Source organism: Gopherus flavomarginatus, chromosome 15 (genome assembly GCF_025201925.1).
Source record: "Gopherus flavomarginatus isolate rGopFla2 chromosome 15, rGopFla2.mat.asm, whole genome shotgun sequence".
Taxonomy (NCBI): Eukaryota; Metazoa; Chordata; order Testudines; family Testudinidae; genus Gopherus; species Gopherus flavomarginatus.
In genome coordinates, this window is record NC_066631.1 from 20334605 (window position 1) to 20355337 (window position 20733).

A 20733-nucleotide genomic window follows, 5' to 3' on the forward strand; every position below is an offset into this window, starting at 1 on the left:
AAAGACCTGCACTCTGACACATTTGCACATACTCTGCCAAAGGCCACACTTGCTTCGGCAATTCTGCTGTTTGTTTCATTATCAATGTGACTGCACCTGACAGTGTACTGCCAAGGTAGGTGAACTTGTCCACTGCCTGGAGGGTTTGGACATTCACTATGATAGTAAAAGCAGCAAAGAGTCCTGTGGCACCTTATAGACTAACAGACATTTTGGAGCATGAGCTTTCGTGGGTGAATACCCACTTCGTCAGATGCATATATTTACCCACGAAAGCTCATGCTCCAAAACGTCTGTTAGTCTATAAGATGCCACAGGACTCTTTGCTGCTTTTACAGATCCAGACTAACATGGCTACCCCTCTGATACTCTGATAGTAGGCTCTATGTTAGGTTTTCCTGGTGCAGGCTGGTACATCACTTCTGTCTGTGCTACCACTATGCTATTACTGTACAACTTAAACCCTAAAACTATTAAAACTCTCTACACAATATCTACAAGCAGGAATAACCCTCTTAGCAGACTAAGAGGGAGAGGAACAGGGGGCTCCAACCCAGGCCATGCGGCAGTATGACACAAATGGAGTGGCAGCCACCACACTCTCTTATACCCTCAGCTGAGAGCATGAGGAGACTCACTATGCATGTGCAGGTCAACAGACACTGCTAGAAAATGCTTCCAGACTCAGGCAAATACCATGCATGGGTGGAATACACATAGGGACTGTGATGGGTCCTTCTCTCATCCCCTCAGGGTGTCATCTGATGTACTGAGGTACCACTGAGCCTACCTGTTCCACCAGCCTGGGCTCCCTTACACTGTCCTGCCGACTACGCCACTGTCACAGGTTGACCCCTCCCCCCTCGGGTTGCTACCTGCGTCTGTGTTGGAGGAGGCTTGAGGGCCTGGCTCAGCAGGACTGGGTAAGGAAGCCCAGGCTGGTGGAACAGGCAGGTTCAGTGGTACCCCAGAACATCAGGTGGCACCCTGGGGGGGCACCCATCAGAGGGACCATCACTTGAAGAATAATCTATGAATCTATGAGAACCCGTGGGCTTTAGCGCAGCCCCACAGAAAGAGATGGTGCAGAATCCATCTGAGGGGAGAAGTCCTTCCTAAGGAACGACATTTCAGAGACGACCTTACCTGACAGAGGGACCCACCACACACATTTTTTTTTAAAAAGGATATTTAATGGTTTAACAAGAGGTTTCCATGAAACGTGTTCACATCCAGTGTCCTGTAAAATCACACTGCATTATAATGTCCTAAAAACAGTCCCATTTTGCAAATCACTGTGAACACTTAAAAATGCAAACAGTAGATGGGCAAACATAAGGTGACCATTTGCTTTTTTTTTTAAATTTGTCAGGATGCAATTGTGTCCTGTTCCCACTCTAGAAAAAGGCACCCAACATAGCTCCATGGGAGTCTGATCCAAGACTCCCGTCGATTTTCCAATGGTATTTGCACCCAGCCCCAAAGGGCCGGGGGGGGGGGAGGGAGGGAGGGAAGGGGAAATAGCAACGCTAGCTCAAGGAAGTCTGCAAACCAGGAGGTCTCCTCCCAGCAAAGTTAAGATCTTTGTGATGGCGAAACACCAGCAGCTCTATACAGTTATGCTCCACCTGAACCTTGCTGTAGCACTAGCCACCAGCTAACCACAGGAGGTGCAGACTAATGGGACTGGCACTTTCAAAACAAATGTGGTTGGTAATTCAGAAAGCAATGGCCCATCAGTGCCTAGCAAGATCAAAAACAAAGTGGCTTCGGGGCTGTGGCTCGAGTGAACCAAAGGAGCCTCCTGCTGTGAAGGAAATGAGCCTTTCATTGTGGCTCTGCAGCAGAAGCAGCCCTCACAGAGCCTCCCAAGCTTGTCGATTACAATTTCCAGCCCATATTACATGCTAGTCTGGTCTGATCAAGGCGGGTTTTTTTTGTTCTCCTTCTGCAGCAGCCCCAGACTGGGATGTGACCAGAGCAGCAGCAATGTTGCAAAGATCAAGTGTTACAATGTGAGCCCAAACGGATGCTGCAGCCTGCTTCCGAGTCCCTGTGTCATGCTATTAACCGAGGCCTGGCATTTGGGGAGGAGGGGAGTGATTTTTGTGATGGCTTTTAATAAACTCCATGCTGCATGTGCTGGGCAGAGAAACATAACATGTACTAGCAGCTGCTGGCAAACCCACACCTTCAGGGTCCATTAGCAGCTGCTGAATTACAGTAGCAACACCATTTTGACAGCTCTTTGGGTGTGGAATTGTTTACCAGCTCTGGATCTAATTCAGTCCCTTTAGGTGCCCTCAGCTGCTCAGTGTACACCCAGGGAAATGGACTTAAGAACATAAGAATGGTCATACTGGGTCAGATCCATGGTCCATGTAGCCCAGTATCCTGTCTCTGATGGCCAGTCGTGGATGCTTCTGGCAGTTGGAGGCTTAGGGACACCCAGCACATGGGGTTGCATCCCTGACCAACTTGGCTAATAGCCATTGATGGACATGTTCTCCATGAAGTTATCTAATGCTTTTTTGAACTCAGTTATACTTCTGGCCCTTACAACATCCCCTAGCAATGAGTTCCACAGGTTGACAGTGCGTTGTGTGAAGGAGGACTTTCTTATCTTGTTTTAAACCTACAGCCTATTAATTTAATTGTGTGACCCTTAGTTCGTGTGTTATGTGAAGGGGCAAACAGCACTTATTCGCTTTCTACATATCGGTGATGACTTTATAGATCTCTATCATCTCTTCCCCTCCCCCATCTCTTTTCTAAACTGAACAGTCCCAGTCTTGTATGGAAGTTGTTCCACCCCTCTAATCATTTCTGTTCCCCATCTCAACACCTTTTCCAATTTGAATGTATCTTTTTTGCAATGGGGTGACCAGAACTGCATGCAGTATTCAAGGTGTGGGTGTACCATGGATTTATATAACAGTTTTATGATAGTTTCTGTTTTATTATCTATCCCTTTTCCAAGCTTTCGTGACTGAACATCAAGTGGACGTTTTCAAAGAACTATCCACAATGACTCCAAGATCTCTGTCTTGAATGGTAACAGTTAATTTAGATCCCTATCATTTTGTATGGATAGTTGAGAATATGTTTTCCGTTGTTTATTACTTTGCACTTATCAATATTGAATTTCATCTGCCAGTTGGTTGCCCAGTCACCCAGTTTCATGAGATCCCTTTGTAGCTCTTCATAGTCAGGTTTGGACTGAACTACCTTGAGTAACTTTGTATCGTCTGCAAAGTTTGCTGCCTCATTGTTCACCCCTTTCTCCAGATCATTTATGAATATGTTGAACAGCAACAGGTCCCAGTACAAACTCTTGGGGAGACCCTGCTATTTACCCCTCTCCTCTGTGAAAACCGACCATTTAGTCCTACCCTTTGTTTCTTATCTTTGAATCAGTTACCGATCCGTGAGAGGACCTTCCCTCTTATCCTGTGACTGCCTACTCTGCTGAAGAACCTTTGCTGAGGGACTTACCACAGTAAAACCACCAAGAACTAAACAATCTGGTGTAGCTGTGTGGACTTTGCTCCCCGCAAGCCACACCATTCCCTGAAGCCCTGAAAGAGTTAATATAACCCATTTAACACTACACTCACTTGCCCCAAAATGGCACCAAGTGTGTGAGAGTCACCATTTAGATTCCTTATCTAGCTTCCGTTAGGCTACCAAAAGACACCAGCCCATTCAGTGCCACCATAGTGGCTAGTATGAAGAGAAGAATTACTTGTCAACGTGATCCACATGGGAAGGGGGAGAGAGAAAGGCCGATGACCAAAAGACTTTGCAAGAGATGTTTCATCATTTAAATTTATCTGGAAGTTAGAGGAAACTAGTGCTACTTTTTGCTTTTTTGGTTTTTTTCAATGAAGAGTCTCTTCCAGGAAATATCATCGAAGAGGCTCTTCGGTGGATTTTCAAGAGCAATTTTCAATGTTGATCTCAGTGGGAACAGAGGTAGGCCAGGGCTTGGCCCTTTTGAAAATGGCTCCCTTAAAAGTGTTTTACTCTGAAAATTGACAATGCAGGATTCCATGGTGACTGTCTTTCACTGGCTCCAGACTTAGGGCCAGTGGAAAATTTCTAATTTTTAACACATTGTTTTGGGTCCCAACCCCCACTTTCCCCCAGTGAAATAGTTGATCACAATTTTTTTTTGGGGGGGGAGGGGGTTTCCAAGCAGTGTAATTCAACACCAAAGTTTCTCAGTTTACAGTTTAAAGGATTTTTTAAAATCTAGTGGCCCTTCAAGTTCTCCTTGGATCTGAGAGTCAAGCTGGCTCCTTCTTACTCACATATCACCACCAGGAAGAAGGGGTTATTTACCTGTACAGTAACTGTTGTCCTTCAAGACATGTTGTGTACATATACATTCCATTGATGGCATGCGTGCATGTACACAAGCACACGTGCCTCCCAACTCAAGTACACTGGATGCACACACTATCACTGCAATGTACACAGTACACACTCACTCAAAGGAGAACCATGATCTCAACATGGAGGTAAGGTGCAACTAGAACAGGTAAAAGAAACTGAAGGAAAAAATGGTGAAAAAGTTTTTCATCATTATTTTTGAATTTTGAAATTTCATCCAGTCTTCAAGTTCTTATAAACTTAATCAAGCATCCATATATTAGAAATTTCAGCTAGCTCTAAAGTTTGTCTAACGTATGTGAGGGGTGGGAAAGAGGGGAGAGAAGTTTTGTGAAGATTTCACTGAACATCTTTCACTCTTTTTTGGCTCAAAATTCCAATAACATTTTTGATGGAACGTGTGAAATTTAAACCATTTCAACCAACCATAGGAGCCCCACATATGTACATCTATAATACACTTCCTCTGAGCCAGGGGGACAAGTGTTGGTCCAGGAGCCAGAAAGAACCTAGCTTTACTCTCTGATCCCATGTAGAGTTTGGGGACAGTTAGAAAACCATCTTTTTACCTGTGAACCGAGCAAACTGGATCTATAAATGAAAGAGAGACAAACATGGAATTTTGTCATGTCATTTTTACAGAGCAAGATCCCCACTTTAAAACAATTAATCCCCTTCCTTCTCCCTTACTGTATTTCATGGTGCCAAATTAAACAGTGACAGTGGCATATAGAATAACTGATTCACAACCGATGGTATCATAATGGCATCTGGCTGATATAAGAAGCCATCCAAAAAGCAGAACCTGCTATTTGAAAATACATTTAAAACTAGCGCGTGCATCCACAATTCAAAGTTTAGTCCCTCACAGACCCTTCAAAGGAAGCCTTAAACGAATGTGATTTTTGTATACAGTGATCAATCATGAAATACATCTACAATAGAATTTACGGGAGCAGAAAAGTTAGATGCATGTGGATTACACTGGCTTCGTGTGTGTAACTATCTCAGTCGAATGACTGCACTCAGTGCTTATAACAGCCTGCTACTTGCTCAGAGCTGAAAAAGCTACTCTAGCTCGAGCAGTCAAGATAAGGGGGGATTGATACCGGCTGCTGACCATGGTATCTATGTTTGTATGGCCAAGATTTAACAGAGAAGCCCTTACATTTAAACATCTGGAATCAAAGGTGACCTTCACGTCCTTTATAAAGGCAAATATGTTTCTGATCTATAGAAACTGGCATGAGTTAGCTTGACATCAGCTGGCAGCGTAGATTTGTTTGTGAAATGTACCACTTTGCAGTCAAGCCCAGTGCAGTCAGGATGCCATTCTATCTCATACATCCATTCAAGATGCATGTTACATTACTGAATGTCAGCACAGCTGTTGTATCTCTCCCACAGCCTTACAACAGGGCTGCTTTTATTCCTGGAATAACAATGGGGTTTCACCACTATCTGGTCTGTTTTCATGAAACCAGAGTTGCCTTTCAATGTATCCAGGCCTTCTCCACTTGGCAGTTCTTACACACCCTGAGTGTTACATCTCTATGGAACCTTTGTAACTAATATTCAGCAACGTCTTTATTCTTTAGCTGGCTGGGGGAATAAGAAGGTGCAGAACCCACAGTCCATTATCAGATCTTTAACTAAAAAATAAAAATAAACCCAGTTCACTTCTCATGGAGAACTTGAAACCTTCGCTGCCATGTTCCTAGGCATGTTTGTTTCAGCTGTAACAGTGTAGCATGGTGTGATTCTATCCACCACCAGTCCCTGAAGCACCGCAACGTCTTCTCGTCCATGTTACTGGATGTCATAGTGCTGCACAAGCCACTGCTGCTGTCCACACGCTTGCTAGCACAAGGCTTGCTGAGAGTCTGAGCGCCAGGCGGGCCGAGAGGGAATCTGAGGAGGAGGAGGTGCATGAGCAGACCTCGTAGCCATTTTCCGAACGGCTCTCATCGTGCTGCCCTTGATTCGAGCGTGCCCCAGTCCTGCTGCTCCCTGACGAGTCTGGAGAATCAGACTGCATATCACCGCACACCAGCCAGTCTCTGGCGATGGACTGAGGGTAACCAGGTTCTGCTTCCAAGTCATTGTCCAACACTTTCCAGTACTCCTTGCCCCTGAAGAAATAGGTTGCACCTGGGAAGAAAAAAAAAAAGACATGTAGGGTTAGCAGGTATGAACTCTGGGAGGGGCTCTCTGTCACTAGTCTCCATGGCAGCACACCCAGCTGGACACAGCAGTAACAGCTACTTATTAGACATACTTTACACATCAAGCAGCGATACACGTCCTGTTACTGAGCTGATGGAAGCAAACACAACTCCACCAGGAGTAATGGAGCTTTTGTCCACTTGCACCTGTTCACGACAGCACAGTAGGCAGGGACATGGTGCTACCTGTTTGCTTACAGGGATGGCTTTTAGCCTATGCTACTACAGTGGCCAAGTCGGGGGGGTCTGCCTCATGCACGACTCACCAGTCATGGTGCCAAAGTCCCAGTTATGGTCGGGGAGGAAGATGAGCAAAGCCTCACACGTCTAACTTGACAGAAGGGCCTATATGTTGATGTGCCTCCTGGAGCTGGGAGTGTCACCCTCAGCTCGGAGTCTAGACATACTCCAGACTGGCAGTGCAAAAAATGAGAAGAATCTCCTATCCTATCAAAGCACCAGTGGAATGGGGGTAGCAGAACAGAGTTACCTTCCCTGGAATTTGTCTAGGATGCTGGAACACATGCTCCACTTTTGCAAAAATGTCCTGAGATGATAAAAGTGATCAGGAATTTATTGTTATGTCCAAAGCCCCATGTCCTTTAATATCATGTGGTATTGATACTAATGTATGCATACAGCACAGTTTTGACAGAGAGCAGAGTGTCCTCAACATATCTTACTGGGGTTTTACCTCTGAGGTCTCCCACACAAGGTCTTCCTTGTCCAGTTACTGAGCAATAACTTGCAAGACTGACCACAAGATTTTTGTGATAACATCTCTGTCTCTCATTGAGTAAAACTGCATCATGGTGAGATTTCACAGCTGTACTCACAAGGTCTCATGAGAACTCCAGTGATAATGGTGCAACACTGCTGGAATAGCGTGTTAGGTCCCGTCTACACTTTAAAAGTTTTACTGACATAATTATGTTGGTAAGGGATGTGATTTTTGTTTGCCAGAATAGTTATGCTGGTAAAAGCCCTATTGTAGATGCAGCTACACTGGGATAAGACACTTTATATTGCTATCGCTTATTTTCCATTACTGAAAGAGAATAAGCTACATGGGCATAAGCGCTTTTATACTAGTATAACTGTGTCTGCACTAATGCCTTTGTTTTGTCTCCAATTTAACTATGCTGGTCTAGTTAAAGCCACAACACTTTTGAGTAAAGACAAGGCCTTAGGTTAAAAAAACCCAAAACCGAACTCTGCTAAGCTAGCACTGACTCACCATCTGACCATCTCATTGCATCATCTAACATGCTTGGAATCCCCTTCCACAAAGTGGTCTCGGAAGGATAGCCGGGATCCATCCTCCGCTCATGGTCATCATAGCGCCAGTAGAGACTGTCCTTAAAGAAATAAGTCTTGTCATTGTGGGCCCAGGAAAAAGCAGCGTCGATGCCTCCCGGTGGCAAGCCAAAATCCGAAATTGGCCGAGGGTATCCTTCCTCCACGTTATTGTCTTTGAACACCCAGTATCTGTCTCCTGCAGAGAGGAAATAGGCAGGTAGAAATATCAATTCTGCTTCAGGTGACACTCCATGATCTGCTGCTGTGACAATCCCTAGATTCGAATTCACGGCACTCCAGAAAGGAAACTACAAAAACAACAACCTGCTGAGGAATCTGCTTCTTGTGGAAAATGCTGCTTGTGTCAAACTGCCACTTGGATACAGCCAGCCTTTGCTATTTTGCGGCTGGGGGCATAAGGTTCCAGGACACAGACATGTTGACTCTGCTGTATAGTCTGAGGCTAGTCATCTGCGGTTATGCCATTTAATTTCCCACCCCGTCATCCCCTTTGATTTCCACACAATAACTGTTCGAAATAAAAAAGTCACACACAGCTTTCGAGGGCCAATGGAGAAGTTTTGTCTGTAATTCATCTTTTAACACTAACGCATGTACGCACCACTTTTGTAGGCGACTCTCCCAAGTTTCTGTGCATTCATTCGGTTAGATTTGAAAGACCTGCACATGTGGTAGGAAGGGCACATGGCGTCTCAAGAGATCTATCTATCTTGGGTACTTACAGGGCCGGCGCTTCCATTTAGGTGGCCGAGGCAATCGCCTAGGGCCCCAGGATTATTGAGGGGCGGCATTTTGCTGGGGGGGGGGGCGGGGCGGCAGGCGGCTCCAGTGGACCTGCCGCAGTTGTGCCTGTGGAGGGACCCCTGGTCCCGCGGCTCCAGTGGAGCTGCCGCAGGCATTCCTGTGGATGGTCCGCTGCTCCCATGGCTCCAGTGGACCTCCCACAGGCAAGCCTGTGGCAGCTCCACCAGAGCCGCGGACCGGCGGACCCTCCGGAGGCACGACTGCGGCAGCTCCACCGGAGCCGCGGGACCAGCGTGCGGGGCGGCGAAATGGCTGTGCGCCTAGGGCGCTGAAAACACTAGCGCTGGTCCTGGGTACTTATATGGCCTCCATTACCATAGTATTTGGCTGCTCTCCCAGAGGGGAATCCATGCAGACCATGCCCTAGCGCAGCTGCTCCTATGTGCACAGAGGGTACAAACTGCAAGCCCTGCGCTCAGAGGAGTGAATCTGGCCCAGAATCTATAATTGGACCTATGGATTGTTTGCCTCTCTGATATTGTTCTTTCAATAGCCGTGTGGTTTGGCAGGGTCCTCGAGGAGTATATGGCGGACATTTTGGATTTCTCCATCTGAGAAAATAATGCTTCGGCAGTATGTGGGAGGCCTTAAAAGCTTTAATGGGTGCAGAAGTGTGTGTGGGATCCATTACTGAGGATAATCCATTTCTGCAGCCTCACCTCTACGATTCAGCACTTCCGAAATCAATAATTTATCACACACAAAGTGGGACATTATAGATGCAAAAAGCAATTTCCAACCAAGAGAAGCTTAGCACAGCTGCTCCTTTTCGAGTTATCCAGTAGACCAGCTCCCTAAAAAGCACCACAGACCCAGTTTCAGTGCTGGGTGCAGTAATTACACAAGGGAGGCACAGCCACAGTTTTGCGTGTGGGAAATTGCTAATTAGTTAAATTCAAACTAACTGAGCAACTACTGGCAGCAGGCATAATACCAGGAATGAACGGGCCTGAGGTACATTTAGTTCTTCCGTGTAGGACACTTCAGAAGTATGAACCGAACCTAATGCCTAGTCACTGGGGTGGAACATAGTTTACTGAATTACTGTAATGAATTGGTGCACTGCAGACAGAAACAGTTCTCACCTAAATCACATGCAGCTGGGTACCAGGGCTAGAATCCTGGCTCTTCAGCTCCAAAACTCTTTGAGCTGAAGGAACTCTAACCTTAGCTAACACTACTAGTAGGGCCCTTCTGCAGCCTAGCTACTATAACCTCACTCAGGCACTGATGCACACAGCCAGCAAATTTTTCCAAGTGCCTCCAACAACACTGAATGTTTCACATGCAAGATGCTCAGGGTAGGCCCTGTTAGGGCAGAAGAATTAAAAATCCATCTTCACTCAATGAAGTATAAAGGGAAAGAAAAGAATATGCGGGGGCTAGAGCACATGACTTCTGAGGAGAGGCTGAGGGAACTGGGATTATTTAGTCGGCAGAAGAGAAGAGTGAGGGGAGATTTGATAGCTGCTTTCAATTACCTGAAAGGAGGTTCCAAATTGGATGGATCTAGACTGTTCTCAGTGGTGGCAGATGACAGAACAAGGAGTAATGGTCTCAAGTTGCAGTAAGGGAGGTTTAGGTTGGATATTAGGAAAAAAATTTTCACTAGGAGAGTGGTGAAGCACTGGAATGGGTTACCTAGGGAGGTGGGGTAATCTCCTTCCTCAGAGGTTTTTAGGGTCAGGCTTGACAAAGCCCTGGCTGGGATGATTTAGTTGGGGATTGGTCCTGCTTTGAGCAGGGGGTTGGACTAGATGAAGTCCTGAGATCTTTCAATCCTGATATTCTATGATTCTAAGAATTGTAGCACTTGTTTAAGAAAAAAAAAAGCAGTTTGCTACTCCAGTTGGTGCTATTTGAGAAAGTGAATTTTTTTCATTTTTGTTTTAAACCAAACATAATTGTTTCTTTTTGGCTCTAACAGCAGCCTAATATGTATTAGCCTTGCAATGGTGGGTTCATGGCAGCTTATGACCCAGGAGCTCAGTGGAACACCTCAGCATGCACACTTGGGACCGAGGGCGGCTCTATGTTCTTTGCTGCCCCAAGCATGGCAGTCAGACAGCCTTCGGTGGCGTTTCTGCAGGAGGTCCACCGGTCACGCAGATTCAGTGGCATTTCTGCGAGGGGGTCCACCGGTCACACGGATTCAATGGCGTTTCTGCGGGAGGTCTGCCAGTCACGTGGATTCGTCGGCGTTTCTGCGGGTGATCTGCTGATCCTGCGCCTTTGCGTACCCACCGCTGAATTACCGCCAAAACCGCGAGACCAGCAGACCTCCCACAGGCATGCCGCTGAAGGCTGCCTCACTGTCACTCCCACAGTGACCGGCACACCACCCCCCGTGGCTTGCTGCCCCAGGCACGCGCTTGCTGCGCTGGTGCCTGGAGCCGCCCCTGCTTGGGACCCTCACATTTCATCTGCCACACTGAGGCTTATTTGTCCAGCATGGCAAATTCCATTGAAAGACACCAAGTTCCTCCTTGCCTGCAGGACTAGTGGAAGTTTAAAGCTACTAGATACTAAAGCCACAGATACTAGCAAGAGATGCATGGTCCCTTTAACAATGTTTTTACTCTTACCTTTGAAGAACACGATCTTGTGGTCATTGGTTCTCTCGTACACCGCGTCCACACTGTCCATGTTGAGGGGGAGACCCCTCCAGAAACGGTGGATCTGAGCTGGCTGGAGGGAGACCAAGTGTTTATTGCGAGTCAGTCTCCAGAAGTACTTGCCTAGATGAATACAGATTGGACATTAATGAACCACGCCATAACACCCCTTTGCTAGGAGGAAAAAGCTGTGGGTGGAGACCGGGGATAGTAGAAAACAAAGTACATAAGGTGGGAACTATGAAACTACTTGCTTTCTTTTATTCCCCATCCTTTGGATGGCTCCCATATCCCTGACACTGAGCCATAAGGAGAAATCCACTTCCAGACTCTGCATTACAGTCACCGTCCTTCTGTCTGATAAATGAATCTTTTACTGCTAAGAGCATCCGTGCTGCTCCAGAGAACATTCTGCAGAGAGACAGGAGATATTTCCTCCTTCCCTCCAGGGCTGAATATGCTGCCTCAGCATCAGTACCAGCATCATTACCACCCAGCAACTGAGCACCTGAGACCAAACAGTACTGAGGCAGATAAAACTAGGCTAGATCAGACCACAGACTAGCCCAACAAGTGATAGTCTCTGAAGAGATAGCAGAATCTGGAGCTTTTCCTTCTCCCCACACTGCCAATTGCTTTAGCAAACAGTGACTACTACTGTATGTTGCTCTGCCATGACTCTGACCTCCAAGTGTTTGAATATTTTGCACAACCCTCTTCAACCAACCCATATTGTGTACTAGGAAGAGGTGATCTGAAATCCAGTAGCTTTTATAAAGGGGTAGGAATGGAGGAGTGAGAGGAATAAAGAAAAAATACAGAGAAAGAAAGGAAGAGCTGAAAAGGAGGCACAACTGATGTATATTGTGCACCATTCCAAGATGTATTGAGAAGGTGGCCTCCTTCTCACCCAAAATGTTACGACGAGACAAATTCTCTGCTGATGTAAAAAGGCACAGCTCCAGCGACCTCAGCGAAGCTGCACCCATCTACATCAGCCCTAGGAACTGGGTCTCAGCAAGAAATCACATTGATCTTCCCTTCCCATCCCAACCAATGTTTGCTGAAAGGGGAACATGTTTAAGGCTGGGATATGCAAAGGTGCATCAGGCAGTTACATTACCAAAACCCATTCAATGGGAGTTGGGTACTTAATTCCCTTAGGCACGTTTGGAACTCTCCACCTGAATTTCTGTGGTTTTGCAGCACATTCCATGAATGCATGTTCCCCTGGGATGTCTATAGCATGAGTTCTGAGCTGGAGGAAGCAGGCTGATTACCTACTCTGTCTCCCCTCAGTCTCCTCTCTAGTACCCTCATTCCCAAGAAGCTATTGTTGTGAGGTTATGCATATCCCTTTTGGCATAGCAGGGATCCCCCCTGGGAAATAAGCAAGGTCCAAGACGTTTCTTCAGATTTGTATTCAAGACATTCAACGACATTTCTACAGAGCTGGCAGACTGTGACACCAACTTTCAAAATTTTATAGAAATTGGATCTTAGCCTAATAATGCAGGAGGCAAAACTCCAACACTTAAACATCTGCAGTGTGGTGATTTTTTAATTATAATTATAAGGATTTATATCACATACTTATTCTTCTGCTGCATTTTGCCTATTTGCTCTATATGACTGAAATCTATGTCTGAATAATACATTCAACTGTTAGAAAAGGCAGTAATTACAAATTCTTTTAAGATCATTACAAATCTAGTATTCAAACTGTGTGGCTGTTGTACATTTATGGAAACACATGTAATTAAATAAAGATGTTCTTTGCATCTCAAATTAGGCTTGCACTGGAATATGCCAGATTTTCATGGTTTTCAGAAGAAATATGGTTGGCATAATTGCTTTGTTAATAGGAATGTATCGAAAGTTAAAAGCACTCAGTGCTAATTTGACATAACTGGAGAAACCCCACCACTTTGTATTATTTAGCAGTTCTCTTTCTTTCCCTACTGATGCGCTCAGCAGGTGTGCGGCTGCAAGAAGCCAGTTTTCAATCTGAATTCGAAGTCAGGAATAAGCTGATTTCCAAGAGGCCGTCGGGAGCAACAGAAACGTAGCAATTTAGGTAGCAGTGAATTCTGAATGCAATGGCTCCCATTTGCCCACGAAGCTCATGTTATCATCTCACCGTGGCCAGGTCTGCCTGCAGAAACGCCACACTGAATCTGACTATCCCCAGGCCATCCTGGGCAAGAACGGTAATTAGCGTAGAGAGTGAAATGATTTCATTTATGGTGAGAGAGCCTGATGTAAGACCAGCCCAAGCCTGGCAGACTGAAATGTAAGCATGAAAACCAAGGTTAAGATGGACCTTCCTGACCTCCCTCAATTCACAGAGATCGTGGTAAGTCCCCACTCATGTGGGTGAAGGCATTCTGCTTTTTCTGATGCTTGGTGGTTTTGATTCCAGCTGTGAAATGCTCTCAGCACGCTGGATGCCTCTAGCAACATTTCTGTACACACTATATAAGTGGGCCAAAGTTTAAAACTTGGGTTGCCTAAAGTGAGGGTCCTAAATCGCAATGGTCTGATTTTCAGAAGTCCTGAAACTCTGCAATTCCATTAAAGTCCACAGGAACTCTGGGTAACTGACGATGCACTCTGCATTTGAACTGCACCAGTTGGAGGGACTGCATAGAAACCTGCCTCCATGCGGTGTTACTTTAGGTTTCACATGACTGTTTGGTGGCATTCTGTATGCAGTTCTGACAAGTTGTTGCCTCAGAATTGGGACCCGCCCAACAAGAGGTGATAATTAATTACCTCAGTCCAATCTATAGCTTTTGAGCGAGATCCTGAGCTAAGGCAAATTGAAATTAATGGAGTTATGCCAGTTTATGCCAGACCTGCCTATTGACATCACTGAAGCTATGGAGATTTACACCAGCTGAGGACCTGGCTAATTGATACCAATGCAGCTATACAGATTTCTACCAGCCAAGGATCTGGTCCTTTAAATCTGCCCTTGCTTTGCCAGAAGAAACACACACGTGACAAATATATGCCAGAAACAAACCATGAGGAGGATTTCTCTCTTGGTTTTTCGTTTTAGTTCTCCTCTCCTAACTCCCTTTCTTTCTTGCTGCCTTGTTGGAGCCAGCAGCTGTGTGCAGGAGCGAGAAAGAAAAAGACGTCTGCAGAGAGAGTGCCCCATGGTGTGAACATCATCTTCTGCTTTGTGCTGCCTCAGTGGCACAGGCATCTTCAAATGCTTTTGTTCATTCCCTCTTTGGATGCCCTCCCTCCTTCCACCTGGTAGTGACATGTTTCAGTGGAGATGCTGTAAACTCTCCTGATTTCTGTTTATCATCTCAGTGAGGAGATGCCTTTCTTCTCCCCTAGGAGATCAGTTGAGTCAGTTCTGGACAAACGATTGTCGAAGAAGCATTGCATCACAGTGGCCTCAGTCGGGGACCTTTCCACCTCAAAGGCAAAGAAACCCCCAGGAGACCACGCAGAGAAGAACTCTGCACAGCTGAGGAGACACTGGCAGGATTCTCTTAGACAGCCTGTCACCCCTGGAGATACACTGTCAGCAACTGTTCAGTAAACATGGAACCAGATGGTACTGTAATTTTGTGCGTCTGTTGTCGTCTTTGGATGATGGTGCATGCACAGCATGTGGAACCAGGAACGTGACACGTGGGCGGAAAGGGAAGTTGAAAGCATTCAGGACAAAAGTCAAAGTGATCTGCGGCTGTTCTCTCAATCCTCAGATGGACCCAGATTTGTACTTTGATACTGCAAATGCCAGTTTCAGTTCAGCACTTTGAAATCCTGGAGAGTCTGGTTGAATAGCTCAAATAGTGGCATAGCAGACATTGATGATATCCTGTCTCTAACAGTGGCCATTGAGAGCTGGTTCAGAGCAAAGTGTAAAACCCCCATAATGGGCAGTTATGCAAAAACATGACTGGGGGCAGGATGAAGGGGGGAAGAAATGGAAGTTTCTTCTGAGCTCCAGGCAGCCAGTGATTGGCTGAAGTCCTGAGGGCCTTACCACCCAATTAGTGTAACTGCAGATGTTCTTACAGTTTACATACATTCCTAATCATTCATTAGAATCCTATTCAATTCTTTGCCGCTTTAGCTTCGAGCAGCAGTGAATTCCATAGTTTAATTATGTGTCAGTTTAAATTTATTGTCTCTTAATTCCACTGGATTTTCCCTTCGTTCTTGGGTAAGCAGAAGTGCCTGATTTACCATTCAGTATTGTGTATACCTCTACCACGACCCTCATTCACCTCCTCACTAAAACAAGCAGGCCTCATTTAGGCTTTGTCTACACGGCCATGTCGCTAAAGGTCGGGCAGTGTAAATGCTGCTTGTCAGCACTTTTGTGGACAGAATACTTCCGCTCCCTATGAGCGGGGTTTGCGTTGTCGATAGGAGAGTGCTCCTGCTGACAATGAGCCATTTACACAGCCACTTGCCATGGCAAAACTTTTGTCTTTTGGGTGGGGGGCAGGAGGCTTTTTTAAGCACCTGTGAACGACAAAAGCTTTGTCGTCCAATTGGCAGTGTAGACAAAGCCAGTCACTCTCCACGTTTCATTGTCACCAACGCCCGTCTCTAGGTCTCTTCTACATCTGCTGCATCCTTTTTGAAAATCATGTCTATCCTACTAGTTTCGAGCCAGGTGGTGATCCTAACGGCTTTCATTTACACCAAGGCCTCTTTATACTGCTCCAGCAGGACCTGAAGGTGGGTGTAGGTAGAGGGTCTTAAAGTTCTGAGAGCCCTTTATGCTGCCCCAACAGTGTAAAGTGGCCTCAGTGTGAATGAGAATCAAGTCCTGGCAGGCAGCTCTGGAGCAAACCCAATACTACTGGATGTGAACCTAGTGCTGCAACCAATACCCTGACTCCATGCCCCGGACATCTTGGCAAAGCCATCCCTCTTCTGGAGACCAGGTTCAACGAGAAGAGTAGACTGAACAGTTTGCATGAATGGAGTCCAGCTGTGTAATGCAGAGCTACCTGCAGCTTCGACTTGGCAAAGGTCACCTAAGCTGTTACGCGGAAAGCAGCTGCTGCTTACCTTTGAAGAAGAAAGCCTCGCCTCTGATCTGAGCCACAGCGTCAAAGTGAGTGTTGCACCTGTTGGGCATATCTCTTCTGAGCCTGCAGAGAGACAGCACTCATGTGAGCGGCAGCCCCACCCCTGCAGCCAGGAGCAGGGCGCTCCAGCTCCCCAGGACTGGGCACTGCTCCCCCAGGCAAGCAGCAATTCCCCTCCCACTCACTGCACTGGCTCGTCTGGCTGAAGACAATTCCTCAGTGCACACAGACCTGGGATCTGCAGCCCTGGGCTGTCGAGATGGAGGGGTTCAATGGGACATGGCTGTAACTAGGAATGATTCAGAAGGTCACAGAGGCCTAACGCTTGGCGGGTTCCTGCTCTCACCCCCAAATCAGCCCTGCTGTGAACCCAGCCTTGTGCACAGGGGATTTTCCAAGGCAGAGGCTCTGCAAAGCTTTTTTGGACAAACGGCAGCTTTAAGACAGTTTTCTCTACAAAATGAATCCATGGCAGACACAACCCTCCCCTTTCTATGTGAGATCATCACCAAGAGCCAAGGAGACGGGGAGCTAGATTCTGCTCTCTGTAGCACCTCTGGAAAGCCAGAGGAACTCCAGTGCTGGCAAAGCTATTACTCCAGCTTCACTGGGGTGTGTCTGAGAGCCCACCTGGGCCCCCTACCCGGGTACAGCAAGATACTCACTGAACAAAAAGCACACAGGCTGACAAGAGTGACTTCAGCAACCAGGAACTCTGGACATAGACTCTGAGCTGCTGGGGGTCACAGCCGCACCATGAGGCGGTAACAGAAACCAAACAAAGGGGGTCAGGGGCCAGATGGTGAATGCCCAGACAGTGACTGGCCTGGCTGAGATCCTGTTTTAACAAGGTGTGTGGCGGGGCCACAGGGAGTACGAAGAATTTAAAGAGTAACAAAGCCCTTGTACAATGATTGATAGAGAGCAAAGAAAGGATTTGTGAACCGTATACAGATCAGCTGCTCTTCATGACAGGGAAATATGAATCTAATTTGCTTTTAGAAGAACTTCATATCAAACTGCTGGCACTGTCAACTTCTCAATCCCTACATAATACACCAGCCACATGTCTGAGCCCAACCAAGACTTCACCCTGGTATCTGAGCACCCTTTGACTCCATAAAACAGACTTCATGTTAGTGATACAGTGCTGTGTGGCCAAGGGGAAGAGCCAGCTCCCTTTTTTCAAAGCATCACGGCAACAAACACAACTGATACAATTGTGCCACTAGAAATATAACAAATCTTTGGGTTTCTGACAATATTGTTACTAGCTAAACAAAACACCTGCCCCAGAGGAGTTGGGATTAGAACCTTTGTCCTTCAGCTCTGAAAACATAGACCTCAACCACTTGACCTGAAGGAAAATTCGCTTTGCTGGTAGTAGTAGGTCCCTTATCCTCTCTGTGGTTCAATCACTAGAGGATGGCACGCACACATGCACAGAAAACATTATGTGGGATTTGCTTTAAATGGCAGGAGAGAAGGAATCTGCGAGCCCATTACGATGACAGCTTTGCAGAGGGTATCTAACTAAACATGACCAATACAGCACCCAGCCCACCCACACTGTGAGGAGGATAAAATCTCCCAGCATGAACCTCCTTGTGCTTTCAGACTTTTCACCCTACCTTTCGGGGGCTTTATCAGGAAAAGCCCACTGCATGATTCTGACCCAGGTCAGTAAATTGATGGAATTATCCCATTGCAGGGCACATCTTAAATAAAGCATTGTCCCCACATCCCCACAGTCTGACAGCCCTACCAGCATTCAGGAAACTCTCCATAGAAAGGCTGTTCCCAGGAAAGCCTCTTGCTCATCCTCATGGTAAAAAAAAAAAAAAATATCCTTGTATGCTTCCAATGATCACCCTGCTTCTAAGGAACAAAGCAGAATTCTAAAGACGTCACTTCAGTTATCCAAGGGACCCTCCAAATATAACTAAGCCCCTGAGGCCATGCTGGGTTGCATCAGCTGCATAATCGTAATTCAAGAATTCTGATGGATTTTACCAGCAGAGAAAAGGCTTCCGTGCCCCTGATATGCTGCCCAGAGCTGTCTTGCCTCATAGATTTATCTACTCGTCTGCCTATTCATTATTCAAGAGACACTTGTCAAAATTAAAATCCTGTGTTAGATCCTCAGCTGGTATAAACTCAGTGTATCCCCATGGAAGTCAATGGATTTATGCTGATTTACACCAGTTGAGCATCTGGCCCCACATATTTTAAAAACAACCTCTGCCTGAGTTCTTAGCAACATCTTCAGTCGTTAAAATTAAAGAATTTTAAAGGTCTAATTGACTTTTCACCCTGATGTTATTTCGATTACAGCTCTGCTCTTCCCCCAACTTAAGAGTGTGAAACTAGACTTCTCAATTTCATACTCTTTCCAGTGACTTTAATGATCTGATTATCCCAGTGTTGATGCCAACATTGAAGAGAAGTGCTTCGTACATAAAATAAATGGTTTCATTTAATTAAAAACGTCATGAAGATATTTTTACACACAGTAGACCAAATTTGCTTCTTGTCTGAAATACACACAATAAAGCCTAGATTTTCATGCGTGACTAGCGATTTTGGGTACCCAACTAGAGCAAAAGTAAAGGACCCCAGTTCTCAGATGGTGGGTGCTCAGCACTTTCTGAAAATCCAAAATGAAATATAAGCTTTGGCCCAAATCCAAAAGGGTAACTTACATTAAATCAATGGATGATAGGGGCAGAATTACCTTTGTGGATCTGGGCCTTTGCCAATTAGCCAGCCCTTTAAATAAAAATACCACACACACGCAAGCATAGGTGAGGGTTTGGATACCCAGGAAGAATGACATTCATCTTGTCCTTTTTCCCTAACAAGCAGCATTTTTCCCTTTTCTACAAAATCCCCCAGCACACCCTGCATTCCTTCTTTATTTTCTAGTCCTGAATTAACATCTCATCAAGCTTCTTACCCACACTGGTTTTATCCCTGGGCCACTTTTAACTCTTCCGGACGCACATTACAAGGAGATTGATAGTAACAAAGAATGCAAACAGGACACCAGTGGCCAGAATGACCTGGAGCTCAGTGGTTCCCAGGCTGAAAGAATTAGCACCTTTTGGGGAAAGCATCGCACACAATTATTCAAAGGTTCTTGCTAGGAGCCACTGCACTTCACACATCTACCCCGACCAAGCAAACAAGGCTGTTCTGGAGCTGGACTCAGAATCTACACTCAGAAATCTAGTGGGTCCCCATGAGAGTGAGCCCTGTATGTAGAAATCGCTCCTTTGGTTCCCTCCCCCTTCCCAATCTGAAAATCCCCAACCCCATGGTTGGTAACTAGCCATGATTTGGGCAGGGAGGGGACATGTATTGGAGTCACCCCTCTGCCTACTTCTTCTGGCTTTAACTCCCTGCTGCAACCACAGCTAAAGGGAAGTATCCACCCCATGGTCTGAGAAGACACCCAAGGACATTGGTGGCACTTCTGCTTACTGCACGGTGGAGCGGTTCTCTGGTAGCTCTGGCAGAACAGGGCGGTCGTCAGTTTTGGTTACTTCAGGCTTGGCTGTTGGGGACACAGAATCCCTGACTCCTAGGAATAAAGACAGGAAGCATTAGAGGGCACACCACCACTGATAGCGAGAGAGTGCATCCCGGAGAAGAGCTGTCTTTGCGAGCCATTGCCGATGAAGTGAAGCATAAACCCACTCATGGGGGCATGAACTAACCATACAGTTGCCAGATTCTGACTTTGTCTTCGTAAGGCAGGTCATACTTCAGGGGATCCCCCACCGGTCCCTGGTAATAGGGTCTCATGATAGACTCTAATGCAGAGATGTGAGTCAAGCCGATAGCGTGGCCAAACTCATGGACTGCCACGGCAAACAGGTCCATCCCATGGGCATCTGAAAATAAAGTCATCGTCAGTATCAAAATAACACTGTGTGCTCATCACGCTTTGGGCAGTGGTGGGCATTCAGGCATCTACTTCAACATGCACGTGTGTGTCAGTGTGAGGGACTGAGGTCGAATGGTTGGAGCCGGAGACTAAGAGTCTTTGGGAGATAAGTGGGCAGCTCCCTGGGAGAGGCAGTCTCTGATCAGACAGCCCTCAGTGGTCTACACGTTTACAGACAGGAAGTGCTTTCGCTACAGCGTTGGGCCAAAGTACCTGAGTTTAATTCCAACAGTGAGCGGATGCGGATATCCACCAGCTGACTGATACCACTCTGCCAGCACTGCCCTATCTGCCAGAGCCGGCGTTGCTGCCAGCTGGATATCCCCACCCGCCGTACTGTTGGCCTCGGCATT

The 20733-nt window shown here is 46.3% G+C and overlaps 1 protein-coding gene across 1 annotated transcript in view; it reads right to left on the minus strand.

Annotated features, from left to right (window-relative positions):
* Positions 1 to 1225: 1225 nt before the first annotated feature.
* Positions 1226 to 20733, minus strand: part of MMP17 (matrix metallopeptidase 17) — a 118071-nt gene continuing 98563 nt past the window's right edge. Inside the window, exons 5-10 of the mRNA XM_050923520.1 lie at positions 20151 to 20327; positions 19915 to 20014; positions 16412 to 16494; positions 11330 to 11482; positions 7858 to 8115; positions 1226 to 6546 (exon numbers count right to left, since the gene is read on the minus strand). Of these exons, the coding sequence (XP_050779477.1) occupies positions 6215 to 6546; positions 7858 to 8115; positions 11330 to 11482; positions 16412 to 16494; positions 19915 to 20014; positions 20151 to 20327 (1103 nt within the window). The 3' untranslated portion in view covers positions 1226 to 6214. The remainder of the gene's footprint in view (positions 6547 to 7857; positions 8116 to 11329; positions 11483 to 16411; positions 16495 to 19914; positions 20015 to 20150; positions 20328 to 20733) is intronic.